This window comes from Hyla sarda, chromosome 9, assembly GCF_029499605.1.
Source record: "Hyla sarda isolate aHylSar1 chromosome 9, aHylSar1.hap1, whole genome shotgun sequence".
Taxonomy (NCBI): Eukaryota; Metazoa; Chordata; class Amphibia; order Anura; family Hylidae; genus Hyla; species Hyla sarda.
In genome coordinates, this window is record NC_079197.1 from 65,056,362 (window position 1) to 65,072,612 (window position 16,251).

The 16,251-nt window shown below is 41.2% G+C and overlaps 1 protein-coding gene across 19 annotated transcripts in view; it reads right to left on the bottom strand.

The window, feature by feature from the left end:
* Nucleotides 1-16,251, bottom strand: part of DRP2 (dystrophin related protein 2) — a 1,527,660-nt gene that overhangs the window by 760,491 nt on the left and 750,918 nt on the right. For all 19 annotated transcript variants that reach the window (XR_008847731.1, XM_056539136.1, XM_056539139.1 and 16 more), the window contains one exon: nt 689-763. Coding sequence is in view for 18 of the 19 variants with exons in the window: in XM_056539136.1 (XP_056395111.1) it covers nt 689-763 (75 nt within the window). In the remaining variant the exon portion in view is untranslated. The remainder of the gene's footprint in view (nt 1-688; nt 764-16,251) is intronic.

The window sequence follows — 16,251 nt, forward strand, 5'->3', positions numbered from 1 at the left end:
GTGCCAATAATACAGGTAACAATTGGAGGACAGAGGAGACTCTTAAAGAAGAAGTTACAGGTCTGTGAGAGCCAGAAATCTTGCTTGTTTGTAGGTGACCAATTACTTATTTTCCACCATAATTTGAAAATATATTCTTATAAAATCAGACATTGTGGTTTTATGGATTTTTTTTTCTCATTCGTTCTCTCATAGCTGAGGTATCCATCATTTTTTTAAGTGGGAGAACTTGCACAACTGGTGGCTGACTAAATACTTTTTCCCCCATTGTATACATACATATATATATATATATATATATATATATATATATATATATATATGTGTATATATAGACAGCAAACAAGAGCCTCAGCACACCAAAGTCACGTGAAGTGGTTGTTTATTCCAACTAGCGGAGCAACGTTTCAGGCGTCCTTTCTTCTATACATATATATATATATATATATATATATATATATTTTTTTTTTTTTTTTTTTTAAAGAATGAATGTAGGCTAGGGAACATAGCCTACATTCATTTGGATAATTTGGGGTATAAACAATAGTAAGCATACAATTAGAAACCTAAATGGTAAATTAATTAATTAATCTAATAAGTATGCTTGAATAACATTATCAATATAAACATGGAAAACTTTGATTTGCATCACCTAAATTTACACTATTTTGAAATCATAAGTGCTTACATCTTAGAGCCTTTTGAATCCTGCGCAGCTTCATTGCTGTTCGGTATGCAGAAAACTTTATGTTGTTTAAATCTCCTGAAATAAAAAAAGTAACAGAAAAGGCAAATATATAATGCAAAGTGGATTACCATTCTGTATAGTTGTATTTCAAGTTCAGAATAGTGGTACCACAGCTATCAAGCATTTTATAGACAACATTAGGTTCTCTTGTGAACCAAAGTTGGTTGTCAGTGGAGTATACAAGAAAAGGTTATATTAAGATTGTAACATTAAAAAGGAGATTTTAACAGAAGGGCAAATAAAATATATATATACATACTCACCCATCTGCACTCTGTCCATGACTGCCTCTTGTTCTGGAGTTCCCAGTAGAAGTACCTAGATGATATAACTATAAACTGAGCACAGGATGCTTCAGGTAATCAATGGCCTCAGCAGTCATGTGCATGTGTTCTTGTACTTGACTTCTGATGCCAGTGGTTACCTGCAGGGCCCCATGTTCAGTGTACAGGGATGCCTTCAGAGCATTGCTGGTAGGGACTATAGAGCAAGACTGGGAAAAACCGGAGGAGCCATTTTAAGTAAAGATCAGAAAAATGATTTAACCCCTTGAGGACCGAGCCATTGTTTTTATTTTTGCACTTTCGTTTTTTCCTTCTCCCCTTCTAAAAATCAGAGCACTTTAAATTTTCCACCTACAGACCTATATGAGGGCTTGTTTTTTCCACCACCAAATTTACTTTTTTAATCCCGTCAATTATTTCACCACATAATCTATGGCAAAACCAGAAAAAAAAATATTTGTGAGGCAAAATTGAAATGTTTTTTTTCCATGTTGTAGATTTTGGAGGTTTCAATTCTTTGCAGTGCACTTTTTGGTATATTTATTCTGTAGGTCCATATGATTAAAAAGATACCTCATTTATATAGGTTTGATTTTGTTTTAAGTGTTTTAAAAACATTATAATTTTTTGTACGAAAATTAGAAAGTTTAAATTTGTCCTCGTCCGACCCCTATAACTTTTTTCATTTTTTCCGTATATGGGGCTGTATGTGGGTTAATTTTTTTTGTGCCTGGGATCTAAAGTTTTTATCAGCACCACTTTTTTTATGGGACTTTTTTATTGCTTTTTATAAAAAAATTTTAGGGTATACAAAGTGTCCAAAAATACGCAATTTTGGAATTTAGAATCTTTACATACACGCCATTGACCGTGCGGTAAAAGTAACATTTCATTTTTATAGTTCAGACATTTATGCACGCGGCAATACCACATATGTTTATTAGCTTTTTTTTTTATGGGAAAAGGGGGGGGGGGTTGATTCAAACTTTTGTTAGGGAAGGGGTTAATTGACATTTATTAACTTTATTTTTTTACATTATTTTAGCCCCAATAGGGGACTATTACATGCAATCCTTGGATTGCATACATTGATCAATGGTATGCCATAGCATAGTATTGATCAGTGTTATCTGTGCTTGATTGCTCTAGGCTGCTGAGGCTTCCTGGAGCATCGAGACACATATTCTACTGTCTATGGGTACACGTGTATGTTTTCAATTGAATCTACATGTTTTGCTGTGTTGCTTCACAGATTTCATCATTATTGGTCCATATACGTGCATACCTATATTGTTTTTGTAGGTTTTGTACTATGAAGATATTATTGCAGTCTATCAGTATAAATGTATATTCTTTATACCACCTTTTCAGTAGTGAAGAGCTGAATAATATCAATTGCTACTGACTAGTCTTTATCTAAGATATACTTTGTCATCCATTTTGTGGATATATATAGGTAGACCTCCTCTGATGTACATAATAAGTGAGTCACAAGTATATGGTACTATCATTTCTAATCTTTCTCACTAGATTAGAAACCCCACCATTAAACATTGAGAGCATAGGTCAACTTTTCCTTTTATCTAGATAGTATGGCTTAGTGAGACAGCTAGCCTCCTCTCTGTGGTTTAACCAGGGTGATCACAGGCCATCAGGGGTAGGTTCCGGAGTTGGGCCATCCTTATAAGGATGTCAACTCCACCTAGGAATAGGGGTAGCATCAGGAACCCAAGTCATAGGGTTAGCAGGTAGAGGCCGTACATCCATATGCCGATTGCTCCCTAGGTCCTCCCCCCTGTTCCACCCTCCCCATTCCCCCATCTGTACCTTCTAGTTACCCACCTTGTACCCATTGACTTGGTAAGTCTCCAGATTGGTTGGAGCAATTGAAACAAGCACAAGTTGCTGTTTTAGATTTATCAGTTCTATATCAGTATTATCTTTACCATGTCAGGACCGCTGGTCCAATTATTATCCTAATATTTCTTGGTTACGGGCAACCACATTGATTTGGGTGAGTTTAAAAAAAAAAAAAACGTTGTTCTGGTTTTGGTGTAAACCAGATAAAAGTTATACCAAACAATTCAATATGAATTAATGGGTATTTCAATATCAACATTTATGGTGTCATGCTAATTGTACGCCCCAAATGAATATAATAAGTATGATAAGTACAGGAATAAGTATGATGTCGGCCATTTTGTATGTGTCTGCCATTTTGTTTGTATTATAAGTTGGCCCAAGTGAGTTTGTTGGGTCCAGAGTATTCTGATATATTGATCGCTATATCTATACTCATATGCCTTTGCTAAATGCTATATTCTATTGCTAAATATTGCAAAAGAACGTTACTTTCCTTAATTCAAAACATTTCAGCTTATCTCTTTGCCTGTAACTAAGACTAGAACCTTGAGATGGAGTCTGTGGATACAAGAGGTCTAAACATTGGACTTTGTGGAAGGATGGAAACATCTCAAGATAGAGACATTGCAACATAAGTGACTTATGCTACGCCCTGCTCAAATGACCAATCAGCATATAGAACGATGCGTAGTCCTATACCATCCCCTTTTTGTCAGATTGTTAAAACTAATATGATTTCCGGATAATAAACAGAACTCCCTGGAGTCAGTACCGGTAGTCACGAATTAACCTATCCTTAACATTTGGTGGCAGCGATGGGATATACCTGAACCACACTCGAGGGAAGATACAGATCCAGTGGAGCGACACTTTGAGCCACCTGAAGCATCCCATTATTACCCAAACTAGGGGCCTGATCAGCCCCACGGAAACACGGCAATTCTGCAGATTTTTATGAATCTGTAGTGTTATTTGTGTTTTTGGGTAGTTTTGTGGGAGTCTGGATGGCCTAAGTCGACCCTCTGTTTTTAGTTGTTTGTGATTGACTGCCGCTTTAAATAAGCTCAGAAGGCATAAAAGCAGGGGAGATTTTTTTTCTTTTGCCTGTCCTGCAGGCTTATAAAACATTTTTTTTTCTCTTAGCTGGCTGTGAATTCCTTATCAGCAACTGCTGTATACAGTTTACCGAAGCAAGGTCAAATTTGGATCTTAATGCCAACAAAAATAATAATTTTTTTCTCTTCCTGATTGTGCGGATTTAATTTAATTTTTGACTTTTTAATTTGTGAATTCGGTCAAGGGAGTAAAGTGCTGTAGATTATTGTGTTTAAGGTCCCTAATAACTCTGGGTGTACTGTTGGGCTGATAGCTTTTCAGGATATCAGATAAGCTGATAGCTTTGGATTTGAATCAGCCAGGTAACTTTTTCTGTATTAGAGGACGGCTTACTAATAACTTGGAATGTACTGGAGCAAAGATTGGCTCTCGTATCTTTTGTATTAGTAATGCATCAGAGTAGAAGAAAATAGTAGCATCATTGGTTTGGTGTTTAGTATCAATTTGTTTGACCAATCCACTGAGAGTTTTTGTTAATAGGGTAATTTGCAATCCTCTCTCTACCTGAGACTTTAAAAAAGCTGAAAACAACCTGAAAAGTTCCACATGGCACATGACCTTCCTGCCATTAATGCTGCCACAGTTCTGTTTACTCTCATTGTTCCCAACCCACATATGCTGCTCAGCTCTATACCACCAGATGTCAAGTTTTTTACTGTTCTGGACTTAGCCAATGCTTTCCTCAGCGTTCCTTTGCATCCAGACTGCCAATTCCTCTTTGCCTTTACTCACCAAGGAGGACAATACACCTGGACACGCTTACCACAGGGAGCTCAAAACTCCCCCAATCACTTTTCTCAAGTCTTATCCACCTGTCTGGATCCATGGGTAGGAGCCCATCATAATGTGACTTTACTTCAATACGTGGATGACCTTCTACTCTGTGCTATACAAGATGATGGGGATGGGCACCACAAACATAAACGGGTGCAGTCAGTGGTTAAGCAGAGACTGTACTAAAAGAAAGGAGAAATAACCACTATAGAAGACACACACCAAAAATCGTACAAAAAATATAAAAATCTTTATTAATACTGATACATAAAGCAGCAACACCAAAGTTTAAAACCACTTAAAAACACATACATGAATCAGGTGGAGGGCTGTAGCCCTACAAAACACCTAAGGCCCCCTGCCAAGCCAACAATGGTCCCTGGTGGGTTTCCCAACACACAAGGAGGTAGAAAATCTATAACTGTACGGGCAATATAAAAAAATATTTTTTTTGACAATATATCAGAAAATAACCTGAAAATAACCAATAGCCCAATACTGTGAAAAAAATCACTGATCACACATGTAAATGTGTGACCCAGGGATACCTCACCAGGACAGGAGACTACAGCAGCTCCACACGTTCCGCTGCTATCTGCGGCTTCCTCAGGACTCCTGAGGAAGCCGCAGATAGCCGCAGATAGCAGCGGAACGCATGGAGCTGTTGTGGTCCCCTGTCCTGGTGAGGTATCCCTGGGTCACACATTTACATGTGTGATCAGTGATTTTTTTCACAGTATTGGGCTATTGGTTATTTTCAGGTTATTTTCTGATATATTGTCAAAATATTTTTTTTTTATATTGCCCGTACAGTTATAGATTTTCTACCTCCTTGTGTGTTGGGACACCAACCAGGGACCATTGTTGGTCTGGCAGGGGGCCTTAGGTGTTTTGTAGGGCTACAGCCCTCCACCTGATTCATGTATGTGTTTTTAAGTATTTTTAAACTTCGGTGTTGCTGCTTTATGTATCAGTATTAATAAAGATTTGTATATTTTTTGTACTATTTTTGGAGTTCATCTTCTATAGTGGTTACTTCTCCTTTCTTTTAGTACTTCTACTGTGTGCCACAATGCAAGATGAGTGTGCCACCACTTCAGTTGATCTACTATCTTTCCTTACCTTAATCTACTGCAAGATGTACCTTGAATAAGTTCAATGGGCATAACAAAAAGTTGTCTTCCTAGGACATTGTATCTCTCAAGGTGCTCAACACCTCACGGAAGAGAGGAAGCAAGCCATACAAGAGATTCCTGTACCTACAACTGTCAATCAACTACAGGCCTTTCTTGGTATGATCACTTACTGCTGCCTTAATACTTCCTGCTGCCTTAATACTGATGCAACCTGTGTATGATGCCATTCCAGCTATGACTCAGAAGCAACCACTTTCATGGGAAACCATACAGTGTTTGAACCGCCTAAAAGACCTTATCATGTCCGCTCCTGCACCCCGAACTATGAACTACCGTTTTATCTGTTTGTCTCTGAAACAAAGGGCCATGCCTCTGGAGTCCTTACACAAAAACATGGAGACAAATTGAGACCTTTGGGATACTATTCATGCAGACTAGATCCTGTTGTACAAACTGCACCCACCTGCCTTTGAGCTGTGATAGCTGCTAAAGACCTTTTGAACAAGACTTCGGACATCATTCTTGGACATTCTATCATTATTCTCACTTCATATGATTTGAAAGCTATTTTGACTCAATGCCAAAGAAATCCACTTTCTCTACAAAGACAAGTGAGGCTTCAATGTTCTCTCTCTTACTCCTGGATAAAGTCACTCTTCAAAGATGCGCAATCCTGAATCCAGCTACCCTGCTTTCTCTCTCGAGGGGGATGAGGAAGAAAAACAAATTGAACAAAATGATGGAGACCTCGGTGACCTTAAGCACAATTGTTTAGAGGCTATAGAAATGGAGACATCACATCTACCAATGGTCCAAAAACACCATTTGTCCAACCTTTACTCTTTACTCTTTACACAGACAGGTCCAGATATGCTGATGAAAGTGCCAACTTCCACTCAGGATACTCAGTGGTTAGCCCGTTCGAAGTTCTGCGCAAGAGGCAGAACTTATTGCCCTAACTGAAGCCTGCCGCATCTCGGAAGGACCAATCGCCAACATCTACATGGACTCTGCCTATGGGCATTGAGTGGCGCTGGACTTTGGATTAAAATGGGCCTTGAGGGTGTACATGACTGCAAGTAGAACCCCTATAAAGAACTTTGAAACTGTCAGGACCTTGATGGAAGTCTTAAAATTGCCTGAACAAGTGGCAATCATCAAAGTCAAAGCGCATGGAAGATTGGACTCTGGAGAAGCAGAAGGAAATTTCTTGGCAGACCAGGCAGCTAAAGAAACTGCATTACTGCCCCTTGCTCCAGAGGAATCAGGGGTATATGTGGTGACAAGAAGACAGAAGAAAGGATCAGAAAAACCAGAAGAGGAAAAGGGTAACCCCAGACTCAAGACACTAAAACAGTTCCAGACTCAAGCCTTGGACAAGGGAAAGAGAATATGGGAGAAAATGGGAGCTGAACTCAATGAATCGGCCTATAAAGAAAAGCAAACAAGATTTGTCTTTACCCAGGGGCGACTTAATGGGCTCATGGAGTCAACAAAATCTACCGTGCACCAGGAATAATAACACCAGTTGAACGATATGTCAAGGGATGTGACATTGGCAACATCTGTAACCCTGGAAGAAAAGAAGTACTCCGAAGAAACACTTGGCCAAACCATGCTACCCATTTCAGAGGATCCAGATTGACCACATGCAATTGCCCAAAAGTGGAAAGTTTGAGTATGTGCTAGTAGCAGTGGACATTTTCTCAGGATGACCAGAAGCCTACCTAGTCACTAATATTAGACTACTGTAAGGAAAGACTACTGTAAGGAAACTAAGAGCTAGTATGCATATTTGGAGTCCCTGAAGTAATTGAAAGCGACCAAGCACCGGCTGTCATTGCAGATATTACAAGAGAAACTTTGAAAAATGGTGGGAGCAGACCTCGAACTCTATACCCCATATCATCCCGGAGCAGTGGGAAAGTTGAAAGACTGAATGGCACCCTAAAGAACAAAATCCTAAAAGCCAGAGAACTGTCCCTTCCATGGCCAGAAGTGCTGCCCATAGCCCTGTACTCTGTTAGAAACACACCCCGACAGCCAGCAGGCCTAACCCAATATGAGACACTCTTGGGGGGGGGGAGGGGCGTTCCTAAGCTAGGATGTTATTACCCTTAGCAGCTTAGCGCAGGAAATGATAGTTTGGTAAAATTTGTCATTATCCTGTGTAATGAGCTGAAAGTAACAAATGTTGCAGTTTTATTCTTCCATTCCAGATCCAGACACTGAGCAAGGAAGCCACAATCTGCAGCCCGAAGAATTTGTCCTCGTGAAAAGACACGTGAGGGGGCCACTGAAACCTAGATTTGAAGGTCCTTATCAGGTTCTACTGACAATTCTGACTTCAGTGAAACTGGAAGGAAAACATGGATATGCCTCACACTGCAAGAGGGTTCCTACACCATGCTCCTGATACATATCCTTTTTCGTATAAGTGGAGTACAAACCAAGCAACTCAATCCGGCTCCGCCACACTACTGGGCTGACTTGACAATGACCCAAGAGTTGTATCCCACGTTTTGATAACTCTTCCAGTGCCCAAGTGACTACCTTTAAATTTGACTACTGTGACATAGTGAATTGTCCAGGGGTGCCAAAACAATGTCTTATGTATGGGGATGACAATTCAATATACACATGTGTGACGTATGACCACTGGGGGAACAACTGTGACTATTGGAGAGCAGCAGGATGGAACCCAGGGACTGACTGGGACTATAGACCACAGAGTGCCAATAGAGGAAAAGACAATAACGACAAATCTCTACTATAGAGAATGACAAATGGATGTTGCGTAGTCCCCTGTGTAAAGAAAACAATAATCTCCACTGTAGAGGCCCTATTTCAAACAGGGACAATGTATGCGGCTATCGACATCAGACCCAAGCATGACCGAGGAAATTCCCCCCATGAGAACAACTATCCTGTATGCCAATGGTGCAATTCCCAACCCAACAGAGTAGGGTGAACATAGAAGTCCCAGGTAAAGGACAAGTCTGAGTACAAAGGGGGGCGGTTCACCAGGAGCCGCTCGTCTCAAATCAGTGAAGCATCCCATACCGTTTTTTTTTCTCTCCGCCTGAACCTGGGACTATTAGGCAGAACGCACATAGGGAAAGATGGAAGAAAACAAAGTTCTTAGGGGGGAATTGTTGGGTCCATAATATTCTGATATATTGATCACTATATCTATACTCATATGCATTTGCTAAATGTTATGTATAAAGCCTGATTGGCTGTATTTGTGCGAGGGGTGGAAGTAATTATCGCTCCCTGCACTTCCAGGTGGGGCTTATTGGGAACAGGTAGGGGCGTGTGTATATAACTTCCCCCTCTCCTACAGGGGCAGAGCACGTGTCATTTGTGGAACCCTCCCAACCCTCCCTTATCTTATTCCTTCACTATAGTGCATGCCCTCTATAGGCGTGCCCTCATTGCGCAGTTATGGCACAACTCAGACCGCTATGCTAGGGTAAGATCTTGTATAGGTATGTAGGCAATCTTTCCTGTCACTTGTACACGTATGGAGCCCCGAACACAAATGCTATTGCTAAATATTGCAGAAGAACTTTGCTTTCCTTAATTCAAAACATTTCAGCTTATCTCTTTGCCTGTAACTAAGACTAGAACCTTGAGATGGAGTCTGTGGATAAAAGAGGTCAAAACAATTGACTTTGTGGAAGGATGGAAACATCTCAAGATAGAGACGTTGCAACATAAGTGACTTATGCTACGCCTTGCTCAAATGACCAATCAGCATATAGAATGATGCATAGTTTACCCTTTTTGTCAGATTGTAAAAACTAATGTAATTTCCGGATAATAAACAGAACTCCCTGGAGTCAGTGTAGGGAAGGAATTCATACCAACCTGGTCTGGTGTGAATCGTTCAGCAGGCATCGCGGCATATCGCCCAGGGGTGTCATTATGCCCCCCCATGTCGGCGATGGCCGCAGATCGCTGGACAATTCAGTCCAGCGATCTGTGGCGATTCCGGGTCAAACGGGTCTCCAGTGACCCAGTGACCCGGAATTACTTGCTGATAGTTATGCAACAGCAGGAGGCAGACAACCACAACTCCCAGCATTCCCTTATGGGCATGCTGGGACTTATAGTTTTGCAACAGCTGGAGGCACATTTTTTCTATGAAAAAGTGTACCTTCAGCTGTTGTATAACTACAACTCCCAGCTTGCACAAACAGCTAAAGTGCATGCTGGGAGTTGTAGTGGTGCATCTGCTGGATGCATAACTACAACTCCCAGCATGCCCGTTGGCTGTCGGTGACTGCTGAGCGGTGTAGTTTTGCAACAGCTGAAGGCACAATGGTTGGGAAACTCAGAGTTTTTTTTACCTAACTCAGTGTTTCACGACCGGTGTGCCTCCAGCTGTTGCAAACTACAACTCTCAGCAGTCACCGTACACCATACATCGTACATGCTGGGAGTTGTAGTTTTGCAACAGCTGGAAGCACACTGGTTGTGAAACACTGAGTTAGGTCACAAACTCAGTGATACATAACCAGTGTGCCTACAGCTGTTGCAAAACAAACTCTCAGCATGTACAGTCTGTCAGCGCATGCTGGGAGTTATAGTTTTGCAACAGCTGGATGTTCCCCCTCCCCCCCCCCCCAATGTGAACGTACAGGGTACACTCACATGGGCGGAGGTTTACAGTAAGTATCCGGCTGCAAGTTTGAGCTGCGGCAAATTTTCTGCCGCAGCTCAAACTGCCAGCGAGAAACTACTGTGAACCCCCGCCCGTGTGACTGTACCCTAAAAACACTACACTAACACAAACTAAAAGGTAAAAAACACTTCATATACACATACCCCTACACAGCCCCCCTCCCCTCCCCAATAAAAATGACAAACGTCTGGTACGCCACTGTTTACAAAACGGAGCCTCCAGCTGTTGCAAAACAGCAACTCCCAGTATTGTCGGACAGCCGTTGACTGTCCAGGCATGCTGGGAGTTTTGCAACAGCTGGAGGCACCCTGTTTGGGAATCACTGGCGTAGAATACCCCTATGTCCACCCCTATGCAAGTCCCTAATTTAGGCCTCAAATGCGCATGGCGCTCTCACTTTGGAGCCCTGTCGTATTTCAAGGCAACAGTTTAGGGTCACATGAGGGGTATCGCCGTACTCGGGAGAAATTGTGTTACAAATTTTGGGGGCTATTTTCTGCTTTTACCCTTTTTAAAAATGTAAAATTTTTGGGAAAACAAGCATTTTAGGTAAAAAATTTTTAATTTTTTTTACATATGCAAAAGTCGTGAAATACCTGTAGGGTATAAAGGTTCACTTAACACCTTGTTACGTTCCCCGAGGGGTCTAGTTTCCAAAATGGTATGCCATGTGTTTTTTTTTTTTGCTGTCCTGGCACCATAGGGGCTTCCTAAATGTGGCATGCCCCCAGAGCTAAATTTTTTCCAAAAAGCCAAATGTGACTACTCCTCTTCTGAGACCTGTAGTGCGCCAGCAGAGCACTTTTCACCCCCATATGGGGTGTTTTCTGAATCGGGAGAAATTGGGCTTCAAATTTTGAGGGGTATTTTCTGCTATTACCCTTTTTAAAAATGTAACATTTTTGAGAAAACAAGCATTTTAGGTAAAATTATTATTATTTTTTTTTTACATTTGCAAAAGTCATGAAACATCTGTGGGGTATTAAGGCTCACTTTATCCCATGTTACATTCCCCGAGGGGTCTAGTTTCCAAAATGGTATGCCATGTGGGGGGGGGGGTTTGCTGTTCTGGCACCATAGGGGCTTCCTAAGTGCAACATGCCCCCCAAAAACCATTTCAGAAAAACGTACTCTCCAAAATCCCCTTGTCGCTCCTTCCCTTCTGAGCTCTCTACTGCACCCGCCGACATATGAGGTATGTGCTTACTCGAGAGAAATTGGGCTACAAATACAAGTAAAAATTTTCTCCTTTTACCACTTGCAACAATTCAAAAATTGGGTCTACAAGAACATGCGAGTGTAAAAAATGAAGATTTAGAATTTTCTCCTTCACTTTGCTGCTATTCCTGTGAAACACCTAAAGGGTTAAAACACTTACTGAATGTCATTTTGAATACTTTGGGGGGTGTAGTTTTTATAATGGGGTCATTTATGGGGTATTTCTAATATGAAGACCCTTCAAATCCACTTCAAAACTGAACTGGTCCCTGAAAATTTTGTGAAAAATTGGAAAATTGCTGCTGAACTTTGAAGCCCTCTGGTGTCTTCCAAAAGTAAAAACTCATCAATTTTATGATGCAAACATAAAGTAGACATATTGTATATGTGAATTAAAAAAAATGTATTTGTAATATACATTTTCCTTACAAGCAGAAAGCTTCAAAGTTAGAAAAATGCTAAATTTTCACATTTTTCATCAAATTTACAGATTTTTTACCAAGAAAGGATGCAAGTTACCACAAAAATATACCACTATGTTAAAGTAGAATATGTCACGAAAAAACAATCTCGGAATCAGAATGATAACTGAAAGCATTCCAGAGTTATTAATGTTTAAAGTGACAGTGGTCAGATGTGCAAAAAACGCTCTGGTCCTTAAGGCCAAAATGGGCTTGGTCCTGAAGGGGTTAATTACCCATTTGACTGGAAAGAGAGGGACTGTAAACATATAAATGTCTATTTCACAGTGTTATGGTCCAAATACTCTGAAAACTTGCCAAGAAGTCTACCTTCAGAGTCGGGTGTTATTGCTAATTGTCAAGTTTATCTTGATATAGGGCTTCACATCTGATTAATGTTGAGAGTTGGGATTAAGACTTAACCCCTTGGGGACCGAGCCCATTTTGACCCTAAGGACCAGTGCATTTTTTGCAATTCTGACCACTGTCACTTTAAACATTAATAACTCTGGGATACTTGTACTTATGAATTTGATTCTGAGATAGTTTTTTCAGGACATATTCTACTTTATGTTAGTGGTAAATTTTCGTCGATACTTGCATTATTTCTTGATGAAATATTCCAAAATTTCATGAAAAATTTGAAAATTTTGCATTTTTGAAGCTCTCTGTTTGTAAGGAAAATAGAAATACCAAATACATTTTATATTGATTAACATATACAATATGTCTACTTTATGTTTGCATCATAAAGTTGAGATGTTTTTACTTTTTGAAGACATCAGAGGGCTTCAACGTTCAGCAGCAATTTTCCAATTTTAAAATCTGAATTTTTCAGGGACTAGTTCAGTTTTTAAGTGAATTTGAGGGTCTTTATGTTAGAAATACCCCATAATGGACCCCATTATGAAAACTGCACCCCTCAATATATTCAAAATGACATTCAGAAAGTTTTTTAACCCTTTAGGTGTTTCACAGGACTAGCAGCAAAGTGGAGGGAAAAATTCAAAATCTTCATTTTTTACACTAACATGTTCTTGTAGACCCATATATTTTAATTTTTACAAGAGGTAAAAGGAGAAAATACCCTCAAAATATGTAACCCAAATTCTCTCAAGTAAGGAAATACCTCATATGTGGATGTAAAGTGCTCTGTGGGTGCACTAGAGGGCTCTGAAGAGAAGGAGCGACAATGGGATTTTGGAGAGCGAATTTTGCTGAAATGGTTTTTGGGGGGCATGCTGCAATTAGGAAGCCCCTATGGTGCCAGAACAGCTAAAAACACCCCCATGGTATACTATTTGGGAAACTACACCCCTCAAGGAACGTAACAAGTGGTACAGTGAGCCTTAACACCCCACAGGTGTTTGACGAATTTTTAAAAAATTTGGACGTCGTAAAAATGCTGATGTTACCCAGAATTTTTCATAAGGGGTAATAGGTGAAAATGTCCCCCAAAACTTGAAACACCATTTCTCTCGAGTAAGAAAATATATCATATGTGGCATGAAAGTGATCAGCGGGCGCACTACAATGCTTAGAAGGGAAGGAGCGACATTGGGCTTTTGGAAAGCGAATTTTGCTGAAATGGTTTTTGGGGGCATGTCTCATTTAGGAAGCCCCATGGTGCAAGAACAGCAAAAAACAGCCGGACTCGGGGTGCCTGAAGTAAAAGATAATACCCACAGTGAGTACCGCCCGGTCCTCTGGGCCGAACCTAGTGTCGCCGCGGTCCCCCTCTGTCAAGGGGATCTTCAGAAGACCTAGTGGGAGCTGGCACTGGCAGTGAACTGGTATCATCCAGTTCACTGAGTGTTCTGTAGACTTCTATGGCACAGGTGAAGTTCTGTTCATACAACATTAAAGGATTTAACTCTCCCGCCAAGGGACATGGAGTTTTGTCTTTCCTGAAAAAAGACAAGGTATCAGTGTTGTTTTTACAGGAAACACATTTTAAGCATGACAGACTGCCTAAACTTCCCACTCAATACTTCTCTTCTTGGATCCATAGCTGCAGTTCCAACTTGTCTTCCAGAGGCGTCACGATTGCATTCCACAGGGACGTACCCTTCACCCTTCAAGAGAGCTGCGATGGAGGAGATGGTCGCTCACTGTTTTTTAAAGGTAAAATTGGGTCGATGACGTACACCTTTGCTTTTTTATATGTGCCCAATACACAACAGGTTCGGTGGCTGCTAGGGACTCTGGAGAGACTGCGTGTCTTCGCGGAAGGGTCTATAATATTTGGGGCTGACCTGAATTTAATCCTAGATCCGATAATGGACTCCTCTACTAGGCGTTCCTCGGTGTCTCCGGCAGCCCTACAAACCTTGAAGAACAAACTAATGGACTTAGGTCTCATAGACATATGGAGATCTCTCCATCCTTCGGAACACATATATTCCTTTTACTCTGCTCCACACTCGTTTTCCCACAGGCTCGATGACTTATTCTGCCACAAAAGCATCCTACCTACCTTGATTAGTGCTGACATTACACCTCGCACCCTTTCAGACTACTCCCCAACACAGGCCACCCTCTCTTTGTCTCACATCCCCACAAGAGACTGGACTTGGCGACTTAACGAATCACTATTGACAGATGAGGTAGCGGTGGACAAGCTGACAGAACAGTTGAGCTCCTTCTTCACATTAAACATTTCTCCTGAGATGCCCATTCCAATGGTGTGGGAGGCACACAAAGCATATATGAGAGGCTTATTGATAGCACTCGGTTCTGGAGTGAAGAGGGAGCGCACCAAAAAGATAACAGCCCTGTTGACCGACATAGCATGCCTCGAGAGGACCCTGCATAAAGAGCCACAAAGTGAAAGAGAGCGTAGGCTGACGCCCTTGCGCGAACACCTTAAAGATATCCTAAACAGAAACAAAGAGACCCACAATAGTAATATTATTTCAAAAAGTATAACGATCTTTATTAGACAATATAAAACAGACAATTAAAAATAATTAAAAGGCAGCGGATGACCTTAAGCAGAAGACAACAAGTGCCAGTGGACCTGGTATGGGCGATGTAGGTATTCAGTCAAGAGCATACACAATGTGAAACTGGCACGGCTGCAAACTTATAATATAGTATAATATAGATATAATATCTAACATACATCAGTATAACATAGGGAGCAGCAATGCAGTATAACAGACATGAATAGGGACCCAAGATGAGTGATACCTAAAGAGACTACCTGTCATATACCCAAAGTCCAGGAACACCAAGCACCAACACCCCAACGCACGTTTCGCTTATGGGCTTCGTCAGCCTGGTCTAAATTAACTCAGGTTCCAATTAAGACCTTGTGCCCTGAGAACACCCCACCGACACGAGACCTCATGCACTCCCTCCTGCCCAACAGAACATTACACTTCTTACACGCCCAGGCTGTACGAAGCTCATGCCAATCAATGCTTAAGGTGTACGTCATCAGGAAAGAACCCACTTGGCTAGAAATAGCCTTGCAGTCTGAGGCGAAGTCCAAAATCAGACTCCCATTTATACACTCTCATATCAATAAGGAGGGGGAGGGCACGGCCCCTATGTATTTGGTGTCGTGGGAGAAAGAGTTGGGACTTTCGCTGACAAAGGAAGAGAAAGCGAGCGTATTGAAAAATGCTCATGGCTTCTCCAGTGTGTAAAACTTCAAGAAAACCATTTTAAGCTTGTGACTATATGGTACAGAACTCGAGAGCTACTACACCACTGGGGCTTGTCCCCTACGAATGAATGCTGGCGAGGATGCAAACACACTGGTTCACTATCTCACTTTGGTCATGCCCGGTGATAGCAGATTTCTGGAAGGAGGTGGGGCGACACATCCTGGGTGAAACGGTGCAACTGACACCACCACTAGTACTTTTAGGCCTTCCACACCAGGGAGCTACACTGCACAAGCATTCTCTCTTAGCCCATCTGTTGGCGGCAGCAAAACTTTTGATTCAATTGC